Raw genomic sequence first — 12,314 nt, 5'->3', positions numbered from 1 at the left:
TGCATATGTGACGTGTAACATTTGCTAAAATCAGGAACCTTTGCTGTTATCGAGTATTCTGCCCTACCTGGGCTAAAATATACGTGCAAGGAGATTTGCTGCCCTGGATGATCCACAGTGAGTCAGCTTTGTACACACATGCTAAGCACGTGTTAGTAAGAAATGAGACAAAAGTTTTCAGAGCAATCTAATAAATGTATTTTTTCAGAGAAAAGAAACTTCCTTCAGCAGTAAAATGACAGTCTGAATATCTAATATGTAATAGGAAGGAAAAAATGTAAGTTGGATTCACAATAAGCATAGAATGAGGATTCGTTTTTGTATTAAAAATGAAGCTGGGTGCTGTGGAGCTGTACTACTTCAAATAATTCTACATATTGAAACAGGTGGAGACTATTACATTTTGGTCAAGTGTAAGATCTGCAATTTACCCTCGAGTGAATGTTTTAAATCTCTATGAGAACTAACACAAGCATGTGGGTACAGAATTGCCACTAGCAGCTCTGCTACTAGAACTGCCTTATTAACTTGAGCTATTCAAGTGTTAACCTAAAAAAAACTGAGAATAAAACAGAAGGTTAAGTTTGGCAGCTTAACATAAAACCTAATGGGTATCCACAGGAAGGAATTCAAACTCAACTCCAGATTGTCCTAATTTTATTTGAGTTGGTTAATCAATTTTGAAGCTTTTTTTTTTTTAACAGTTTACATAACTTAAAGAACATGTCCTATAAATGTAAATGAACATTTTTCAGAACTCAAGACAGCACAACAAAGCCAGATTTTGAAATAAATTACTCATTATCATCTGGATCAAGAGGAAACATACAAGGGGAAGGAAAAAACAGCATCAATAAGAAAACACTGTTTGTTAAGTTCCAGACTGAGTTTGTGCTTCTACACCAAAAACACAACACTGAAGTAACAAGAATTCCGCAAAGAACTTGCAAAAGGACAGAACATCTCTAGTCCCAAAATCAAGGTATACATTAATGTCCACTATCAATTTGATTCTACGAAATTAACATCAGAAAGAAAAATCTAGGAGAGGCTAACTCTGCTCTCAATCTGCATTAAATAATAGCAGTTTTTTAGACTGGTGGTTTTAGGTGAAAGCTGAACCAGCTGTTTTGCATCATAAACACGAGCAAATCTTTGATATATTTAATAATGAATGCATTTGTTAGTACAAAGTAGATAGTGTTCAGTAAGAAGGCATTAAATGATCATTTGAAAACACCATGCTATTTTCCTAAATGTGAAGCCAGACTGATGAAGTTGGTGAAGGCCAGAAGTTCAAAGCTTGTGCAAAGACAAGAGCAGCACATCTCCATGATTTACGTGCAAGATAACCCAGGGGCTGGCTGCTAACATATGCCAATAGTTACTTGCATGCTTCCTTTACATTATCAAGTCATCTTCCACTAAACTTTGAAAATCTGGTCTTAGCTACAAACTGACACTTTGCTTTACTCAATTAGTTAAAAGAAAAAAAAAATATATATATATAGAAGGGCATTCAACCATCTTTTTTTTGGTTGATCATGTCAAAACCAAAACGAGTTCTTTTATCCAGACGTTTCCCTTTCATTTGTCCTTAACAGTTTTGCATAAATCTTCTCCAAAGCATTCAAAAGTTTAGCATTCAGAAAGCTTCTTTTGGACACTATACATTAATTTTTGAAACAGCCTCGGAAAGCTTGTTTTTAAATGGAGGGATACACTTTTGGCCCAGAGGGGGGGAAAAAAAAAAGTAGTACGGCAAAAGATGGAGTTAAGAGAGTCAGCCTATGAATGCTTCTTAAAAACAAGCGCTTCAAATACAGGTTTAGAAAAGAAATTAAGTGTTTTCAGTCACACTGAAGCAAACATCCACGAAGAAAAAAAGGCCCTCATCCTTAAGATGGAAGAAAAAGGTGGTGGGAAAAAAAAAAAGCACTGTTTTCCCAAGTTGCCCAAATCACACACAGACACGAGAAGGTTACAAATGCCATTCATGAAAGAATGCACCACAAACATCAGCATTTATTCATTTTGAATTTTTTTTTTTTTTTAGCAAATGACAAAAGACCCAGCTTACTGGCTTCACTTTTGTTAACCTTTTGCTTACATTACACGTTTAAACATTTGTCAAAACTTACTAAGTCGTCTGCATTCATGCACAGCTAGAAAACATCCTTAATTTATTTAAACCAGAAATGCATTACCAGAAATGTATTAACATCGTTCGCTAGTAAACATTAAAAAAAAAAGTTGAAATTATTAAAAACTTTATCCTGGAAATGTTAACTTCACAGCAGACTTAAACTACTAGTTGGCTCACATTTCAAACAAATTGGAAAAAGCAAGATTCATGCTAGTGTTAGTGTACATCTCGCCCTAGCACTACTGAAGGATCATGGTTCACCTTGGATCATATATGTTAAAAAGAAAAGTGCATACAGAAATTTACAACAATTTTAAGGACAAAAAATGGTCCTATTGATGTGGTCCCAACAATTAACTCAAAAGTCTATGACAAATATGAGCTCCGGTGAGCTATTTATACTACTTAAGATTAAGTACGGATATACAGAAAGTTGAGTTCATTTGAAATCTTCAAAAATTGTTCATGTCAATCCTCAAATGGTGGCTGTTATAGCTTAAAATTTCTGTTAAATGCGTGCGTTGAATTACTTGTTATCCAAGCGCAGCAGCTGCTCCTTACCATTTATTGTTAGCGACCTTAACTGGCCATCTTCTTCAACTTCTACTCTCTCTTGTCCATTCTCAACAGTTCTGTAGGACAGAACACACAGTGATCCATTTTAAAAAACTAGAAGCAGTTTGAAAACATACACCAGACCTAGGCTACTAGATAACCAAGTACAACAGAGCACTGCCCGCTTAACACAACAGTAGTTGGCAAGCTTTCACAATTTACAGTGCAGAAGCTGTAACCAGTAACCATCTGCATTCCATGAATGAAATTGCTTATTTATAGCAGGAAAACTGCTTTCTGGAAGTTTGAATCGTATAGTTAATTCACACCTAGATTTTAACTACCTTGGCATTCTCCCGTCATGACTGAAATGAAGAAACCACACGTATGGATACAAAGTCTGGAAATCAAACTCAGTGAGGAAAACACACCCACATTAAAAACGGGGGAATGGCTTCCTCTTCAAAGCAAAACATTACTCAGAACTGATTTTCATCGGGTATTTCTTTTCCTTAAATGTTCAAGTACAGAAATCATATTCAGTTACTTGATCAGTAAGTTGAAGGAGTACTAAACATAACGTAGGGTACTCCACATTTTCGCGGATGCAGCAGTTTCTCTGCTACCTGTGGGTGTGCAATGTGCAATACTTGAAAACGCCCTATTTTACATGAGGGCAGTCCCTCAGCAGGCCCTACGTGGCTGAACAATTCTCAGCTGCTGTGTTTTTGTCTAAGCTCCTATCTTCTCCATTTTCACACGCTATGACCATAAGCAACTCAGCAATGTCAAGAGTCACAGAACCCAACACCACCTTTTTGCCTTTATTTTTTCAGAAAAATCCAAGTTTTCCAACGATCACAACATCAAAAGTAAAAATACAAATATCCATATCTATTTGTGCATACACAATATATTTATATGCACGTGTGTATAGCTATATACTTCTACACAGTTTCATAGAAATCTTTCTTACCTCTTTGTAGTAATTTTTCTGCCATTAACTATTTTAGTTGAGGTTGATACTGATTTGAAGTTTCCCATCCCGCTGCCACCAAATGACGTAGAGGAGAACGAAGTAAGGCCTCCATGTCCCAGTGAACCAAATGAAGTAAAACCTATTGGGGAAAAAGTTAACATGAAAAGTATTTGAATAAAGCCCTATTTTTCCACGACCGTGGTCTTCATATTTATCAGCCACTCGGACTACATCCTAGCTTGAGGCTGCCCTTTGATGGCATCATCAACACTCGTGGCATTAAACACCAGTGTGAATGCAAAATCTCCAGCCCCATTGACTTCTCCCATATGGACACAGTTCTGAGTGCAGAGCATTGTCCCCTTCTAAAGAAAAAGCCTGTCAGCTGAACTCAACCATTATAACATTATTTCCCCTCAATGTAAAACTAATAGCTATAACAAGTCTGGGTTTTCATTTTAACTGAGATGGTGGGATGCCTTATGTTAGCAGACAACACGAGTTTTGTATCACTAACATCCCAACTAATACTCAGAATCTTAACACTTGAAAGAATGCTGACTACCGTAAGGTCTCAACAAGCTCTGAGACACAGGCCTCACCATTCGAGTGAACTATCCCAGAACTCATTCTAAATAGTACCAAGAGTTTTAAAACACAATTTTTCCAGGGAATTTTCCAGACCTTAACCAAATGCAGTCACACCAATGCTCAAGGACAAACAGAACAAAAACAATTCTCAAACTATAAAGAAACTGCAACATAGAGTTGTTTACTTTTTATCAACTTTCAAGTAGACCAAATATTGTAATGAGAACAAGTATTTTCAGATAGCAGACTAAATTCCCAAAACATCAGTCTCACAATTTCCTGAACGAAGAAGGCAACTTTTTAAAAGTATTTATCTGCTTACTACATTGAGATCCTTTGTGAACCAAGAGTGCATTCTTTGTTAAATGCTACTTTATTTACCTGTGTCAAATGAAGTAAAAGCACTTCCAAAACCAGGGAATCCACCAAAAGCAGATAAAAATGATCCACCAGCTCTGCTTCTGTTTCCCCTTGGACCCCGTCTGCTCCCGAAGAAGTCCTCAAAAGGATCTTCTACAAAACAAAAGACATTTCAAGAGGTTAACTTCACTGTATTTCGTCACTAAGGCTTCTTCAAATTAAAAAAAAAAGTTGTTGTTACAAGTTCCTTCCTTTGAAATGCTTGACTCTACTGAGAAAACTTTCACTAAAAAGGCAACTCCCATTGGCCTTTTGGATTAAATTGGCTGACGTTTAGAATTACTATTATTAGTAGTTGATTTCCTTATCATTTTAGCCATGTACTATTAAAACAACAGTAAACTTATTGTAAATGCTCTTTCATTTTTCAGTACAGTAAGTGCTAAGAGTTACAATAAAAGTGTACTTATTTCAGATGCTCACACAGCACAATTGACTTGGGGGTATGATAAAAGAACTACAAGTAAGTACTGATTTAACTACGTCCACTCAGTTAGCATTTGTCAGATTCAGAACTCTTCAGATGCATTACCATGATCTCTACACAGCAAGTCATTGTAAGGCAAATCTTTAAACTGCTGTTGTACAAAACTCCCAACTGTCAGACTGAGGTTTTCAGGGTTTAGAATAAGGAGTAATACTACGGACAAACTAAAATTTCGTAATTGATCAGTGTTTACAATATTGCACGTATATATCGCTCACAGCTTTTTGTTTATACATTTTTGTTTATATATAATTATACGTATGTAAATAGACACCTCTGCAAGAATATCCCAGTTTACTTAGAAGCAATCAAGCTTTCCTAAAATACAGACATTACTAGAGCTACGTGAAAAATGATTTTTACTAACACTCTTAAAACAAAGAACATTACATTTCTATCATGTAACGCATACTCAATAAATATATTTCTTACATTAAACTCCAAAGTTCACGACCTTCAACTACTCTCCATCAGTCGGAACTCTATGAGGATGAGTGCTGTACAGCACCAACAATTTTACCAGATTTTACAAGTGGAGATTCAGTACTGAAAGGTGTTAAATACCTCTCAGCTTAAGCTCTTCCTGAGAAATGGAGAAACTGGTGACAGCATCAGCAGGGGCATGAAAGCAAGGTAAACTTCTTGTAACTGTACTACTGTTACGATGTACTAATTGACAACCAAAAGGTCAGAATTTAGCCCACTTCTGGTACCACCACAAAAATCCAAGCTCATGTATGCTACATCACCAAGTTAATGCACTAGTGACATTTCTAAAGCAATCAATCTGGTAATAAAAATTACTACTTACCATCTGGTTCATACGTGACTCATTTGCAGAAGAGTCACAACGTATTTAAGGCCGAACAAATAAAGCCCCTAAGGTCCAAAAACATACTCCCACCAGAGAAGATGTAAAATGCCAGGAACAACAAAAATAACCCTACTTTACATAGTTATTGAATAAAAAAAGGCAGGACCCAGCTTTTATCTTACATACGCTAGCAAGCAGTGATAAAGTTTTCCTGTTTCCAGGCTTTTTTTTGGTTGTCGTGTTCCTGTGCTATTCCTTATTTTAGAACAAGTTTACCTCAACATAAAGATGGTGTTATTACCTTCAAAACATTAGAAATAAAACCAATTCTTGGACATAGCAATATGGGAACCTACAACCACAGTGAGCATTTCCCAAACAAGCACTGTAACTTTTTTTTTTTTTTTTAAAGTGCTATTTTTCAAGATAGCTTATCAGCTACCAAGTAAAACCACTGCAGTTAATTGTTTTGAAGACTAATATATTCTCGCTGGAGTGACTCAGAAGTTAGTTATGAAGGTCATTCACTCACGTGTACAAATGATCTATATTATATTACTCTCACTGTTGAGCTTTCTATTTATAGCCCAATTTTTCTTGTTACCTGGAGTTTGAATAGAAACAAAACAACCTGCCATGTAAGCTCTGAGTATACGATCCCCCCTGTTGTATCAGCCTGTTCCACAAGTAACTCCTCCACGTAACAGCAGCCAAAATGAAGGTTTTATGGGAGATCCCAGAATCCCCCAGAGATCCCTGGTGTAAAAACAGCTGTAAATGCCTGCTCCTTGCCACATGAAGCCTAACCTACACTTTGGCATGTTGTATCAGCCTTTGGCAACTCTACACACCAAAAAAAATGAAATCTGTACTCCACTTTTAGCCACAGGTGATTCCAGTTTGCAGTTCTGCTAATGATCCTCTGATGTTCTGCCAGTAATTTTCTCCAATAAATGAGATGCTCAAACGTGACTGCAACTGATTGCTGAATCCTCAGCAAAACAGATTACTCAGAGAGGGGGAGATGGGGAGCTTTTCCAAGGCAATCCTCTCTCCTCATGACTATGCTGACAGCCATTCAAGTACAGCATGCAGACAAAAATGCCAAAAAACACTTTAGATGGAAGGCAGCAGGAGGCTCCTGCATGATCTTTTGTTGTATCCACCACCACATACACATTCATACAGCAAGCTTGCAACAGCTCAGGCACTGTTTATGCTTTTAGACCATAAATCAGGATGATGAATAGTCCTACTCAGCATAATAGCATTGCAACCTGGTAGGTCTATTTTTATGATTTAGAAGAACCTTTCAATGCTTGATAGCTTTTTCACATAGACAGCTTTTCCAAAATGGTTCAAATGAAGCTAATATCACAATATCGAGGCGTTCCGTTTTAATGACTCCTCTCACAATAATAATTTTGGTGCAATTTACAATTTATGATTTTTTTTTTTATGTCACAGGCTTATCAGATCAACAAAACTGAGCAGCAAAAAAAAAACCCAAAAACACACAACAAGCACAAGTGAAGGCCCTACTAAAAATGGAAAACACAGTATAAATACTGTGCAATTTACAAACATCATAAAACCAAAATGCTGGACCTTAGGGTACTACTGAAAATTGTATTCTAATCAGGCTAGTACCAGAAGCCTATGAGAGGACAGACTAGCAGCTCCAAAAGAAATGGTGCAACATACTTCTGACATCAAACCTGTGGCTCCATGAAAATGGCAAGGAACAAAGAGACCAAAAGGAGACAGGTTTGGGAAGATAGGGAAAGGTTTCTACTGGATCAATGGCATGGGATGGTACAGAGACATTGGGGAGAAAAGTAAATGCTTAAGCAAAGAATTCATCATAAACTGATAGAAAAAAATGAAACACAACCAAGGACTCTGGGATTCTTGCTGCTATTAGGTGGAAAGACTGCAGTCACAGAAGCCAAGTTAATACACAGGTAGGAAGGAACACAAAGCCTCCAGCAACATAAGACTGCACATTAACACACTCCTCTGAAAATTCTAATGTTAGAAGCAACATGTTCCTAAAAGAATTTAGTTCCATCAGAAAAATCACTGTGCTAATTCAAATGCAAACGTCCTGTTTATCTGGGTAAATCATTACAGCAGCTCACTGGTGTACAACAGAACCCTATGTTACCTTGTGAGAAAATAATTTAACCTCAAAACAAACCAAATACAACCAGCACCACTAAATATCTCACTGCAGCTCAAAACGAAGTGGGTCACGATCCCCTGCTCACCCTCACTTCTCAGCTGTAACACACAGGATTTTCTCACTGTCAGCAGCATGATCCACTTGCAGAATACTAGAAAAGATGAGCTCCTTTTTGCTCTTCTGTCCTGTCCTATGATCACAGAACTGTATGACAAGTGGCATTAACTCACTGATCCAGAAGAAAACACCGCATGCTTGTATTGTTAGCTTTCTGCTGCATCCATGAGCTAACCTGACTCAGCACTGGCGAGACTGGAGTATCTGAAAGAAAGCAGGCAGGAAAGCACTGTACAGTGGAGGAAGGGAATAAGGGAGTACCTGCAATTGTCCACAATCTAATTTTATTTAACGACTTTCATTAAAATCAACCTACGATGTTAGCTCAAATCATCACCAGAAGCAAAAGGAAAAGCGTCACATTTCCTATGACAGTCACTTCTACCATGACACTATTGTGGTTGGGGCAGCCAGATCACTGACTGACCAACCTGACGGAAGGAAGCTCAGCCACAGCAGTTTTCTGCGGTGGCTCCCAGTGCAGCTGTAAAAACAACCACACTGCTACAAGGACAGCTGGAACAAGCACCCAATGGTCCAGAGGAACACAGGGGCACGCTTTCAGCAGTACTACCATATTATTCCTCTTGACACAGTAAAGCATATCCCAATGCAGTGCCACTGTTCACCTCCAAAAAATTGAAGAGTCAAGATAAATTGGGCACTGTTAGCACGTGTTCTCACAGGCCCGAACTGCTGTAGCCAGAGACGCTGGCAATTTTAAAGGAACAGTATGCAAAGGGTCACTGTGAAAACAGGATCACTGCTCAGTCACCACCCATGGGACTACCTCCCCAACCAGTAAACCTTCTTTCCTTTCATTCATTGCAATGGAAGCCACACTATTGCCTCTGCCGAAATATGGCACTGAGGAAAAACTGAACACCTGTATTGCAGATGCAGGAGGATGACACCATAACTGCAACTCACTGAGCAAAGTAATATTGAAAAGCTGCTCAGCCCCTACAAGAGGAAGCAGTCTAACTGAACTGTGTTCAGTATTACAATCTGCATTGCTTTAGCAGGCAAAGACAGAGCCTGCTGTGAACTCTTTGTATCAAAGCACACTGTAAGTGACTGTACAGATCATATCAGAATCAATGTAATAAATGCAGGTGCTTACGCAAAGGGCTATAGGTTTATAACACATACAATAAAATAAAATTATTGGAGTAGGTGTTTCTATCTTATCTCCCATTTGAAAAAAGTCTCAAAGATGCAGATTCTCAGCAAATACACACACGGCACTTGCACTGTAGTTTTTCAGAGTACCCAAGACACAATGAAGTATACCATCAGAACTTCACAAGCTGCAGAACCCATAGGCACTTCCCATGGAAAAATTTTCTTCCTTAATTATAAAGGATACTGCAGTTGATCTCTTGATGCCACTTATTGAGAAGAGCCACAAAGACGCTGTTGCAAACAGTGTTGATTCATCTGTCTAGTATATTTCAACAGCCTTTCATAATTGCACATTCCATAAATGAAATGGCAAACAGATGCTTGCCCCACTTACTTATGAAAGCTTACCAGCAGAATTGGCATAGCATTTGAAAAGTCTTTCTAAAGACATATAGCAGTGATTCTGGATTAGTAATTTCCTACAAAAAAGAGACTGAGAACATTATCTTTTAATTCCACCTATACCATAATTATACAGACAGAGATCACTGTGCAAATGCTCAGGCATACCTTAAAAATGAAGGATTCTTCTACTACCACTGTATGACCTGCTGGCCTTGTGCCGTGCCCAGCATTTGTCCTCTAAAGACAAATCTAACCTGCTAGACATCCAAGGAAAAAAAAAAAAACAATCTCGGGGACCAACAAGCTGAGCCGGTTCAGAGGTGCACATAATGACTACAATTAACGAAAGGCAGGGGAAAGGAGGCAGGCCTGGGACCTCCTCTTAGGCCAGCGTGCTATCAAACAGCTCCTTAATGCATCTAGAGGGACAGCAGTCAAAGATTTGAGTTTTAAGACAGACAGAAGAATTTGGAGCATGGCCTCTTCAACAGGAGAAGTTGTATGGAGCCACTACATTATTCCATCTGTTCCTGCTTGATAATGCTGGCTGGGGGAGATGATTCCTGCAATGGAAATGCTACCTTTGAATCTGTAAAGTTATTTCTGAAACATCACTGATAGTAAGAACCAGACCATTTTGTGAATAACTGTTGTGCGTTTCCATACCAAAGCAATGAATGCACACACAAAGCTCTGAACTTGCTAAATACCAACAAAAGTTGCAAATTTATGTCAATAGAAAGTTTAATTACAAAGAGGACAGCATTATACAAGACAGCTTTAATTGAAAGCCTCCTGCATTTTCAGTTTTAGTAATCTGACTAACAAATGTACTTTGCCTCAGAATATCCAGTCACCATAATTATCGCAAGGTGGGATTGCATATGGATTAAATCCATGATCTTACTATTGTGCCCCAGCTTTTGAATTTGAACTTGCCACTTCTAGCTAACTTATCCTGAAATGTCTATCTTCCCTTGGCTCCAACTACTCAATATATTGCCATTTTCTGTCCTTGAGATGAAAAGCTCGATGAAGCTACGCCATTTTTGAAACAATGTCCGAAAATATATTTCATATAAAATACATTTTGCAAGGATTACTGCACACAGATTTTCCTCTTCCAGGTGAAGACTCTTTGGACTATACACTTAAAGTAACTAACCACACTTCTCCAGAACGCTCACGTATTGTTTTACGTAACCAGTATTGCAGAAGTCAACCTGCAGTAATTCTCTGTTGTATGATAGAACCAAACTGCATAACATATAGCTATCTAAGAGTTCCTCCTTGACAAAAATGTCTGTCTAGTCAGCCATGTAACAAAGTTACATTTTTACTGTCGGAAAACAAAGGTAAGATCAAAGTTTTGAATCTGGGAAGGTACACTGAGAAAACGAGCATTTACACACACACAACGACAGCTGTCAAGTTCATTACCTATGTAGAAAGAGATTACTTGATTAGAGAATATATACTGAACATAGGATCTGATGTCCTTCACTGGTCACAACTTATGCAGCAGAACATGCATGGAGATGCTGAATTAGAAGTCCACCAGTTCTGAGCAGACCCTCATACACTTGAGCAAGCAAAATCACAATGACAATAGAGCATCAGCAGTATGGCAAGAAGATCAGTTGAACAATCTTGTCAAACATTGCTTCCTTTACCTAAACAAAGGACAGATTTCAAGAGATACTTAAATTATCTATACCTATAGAGGCTCCATCCCCCAAGCAAACGAGTGACATAAAAGCTGGAAGATTCTCCAGATGATGTATGCAGCTGTTTTTATTTTGATACCAGAAAATCATTTGTGGTATACCAATTCACGCTGGGAGACATGCTGTAACAGCTCAAAGTAACCTACTCAGTCCAGAAGCTCCCCAAACTACATTAAATATTTACAGCTCAAGAGAGGTCAAATTCAGCAGACAAAGTCCACAGAGAATTCCAGTGTATACTTTTTCTGTCCAGTGTTATTTCCTTCCAACCTACAGAGACAGAGCTGCCAGAATTTTAAGTTTTTTTTTAAACCACACCTTCTGACAAACATGAACTAGTAATCCAAACTTACTCTGTACTATCACATCAACTAAGAAGACAACTGTAACAGGCATTTTTTTTTACTGTTTACCACCAATTTTTAGAGCTACTCCTCATAAAGCTGTTTTAGCTATGTATGTTCTCTAGTCAGCCACACTTGAGATGGACATAACTAAGTCAAGTAGATTACTTACCGAAGAAGTCAAATGAAAAAGGGTCCCTTCCACCAAAAAACTCCCTAAAGACGTCCTCTGGGTTTCGGAATGTAAATCCAAATTCAAACGGACTATCATGACGAATTCCACCTGCAAAAAACAATTTGGATTTCAACCACCCTCATACACTAGTACTAACAATAAAGTTCAAGCCAATGCAGCTTTTCAGTCATTTAAAAAAAAAAAAGTAGCATACACTAAACTTCCTAAAATCTTTATCATCCTC

At 38.0% G+C, this 12,314-nt stretch overlaps 1 protein-coding gene across 1 annotated transcript in view; it reads right to left on the bottom strand.

Annotated features, from left to right (window-relative positions):
* Positions 1 to 12,314, bottom strand: part of DNAJB6 (DnaJ heat shock protein family (Hsp40) member B6) — a 49,278-nt gene that overhangs the window by 24,635 nt on the left and 12,329 nt on the right. Inside the window, exons 5-8 of the mRNA XM_021388973.1 lie at positions 12,068 to 12,178; positions 4,653 to 4,784; positions 3,678 to 3,819; positions 2,708 to 2,778 (exon numbers count right to left, since the gene is read on the bottom strand). Of these exons, the coding sequence (XP_021244648.1) occupies positions 2,708 to 2,778; positions 3,678 to 3,819; positions 4,653 to 4,784; positions 12,068 to 12,178 (456 nt within the window). The remainder of the gene's footprint in view (positions 1 to 2,707; positions 2,779 to 3,677; positions 3,820 to 4,652; positions 4,785 to 12,067; positions 12,179 to 12,314) is intronic.

The sequence above is a fragment of the Numida meleagris genome, chromosome 2, assembly GCF_002078875.1.
Source record: "Numida meleagris isolate 19003 breed g44 Domestic line chromosome 2, NumMel1.0, whole genome shotgun sequence".
Taxonomy (NCBI): domain Eukaryota; kingdom Metazoa; phylum Chordata; class Aves; order Galliformes; family Numididae; genus Numida; species Numida meleagris.
Note: the sequence above shows the minus strand (reverse complement) of the source record. Positions and strands in the feature narration are given on the sequence as shown.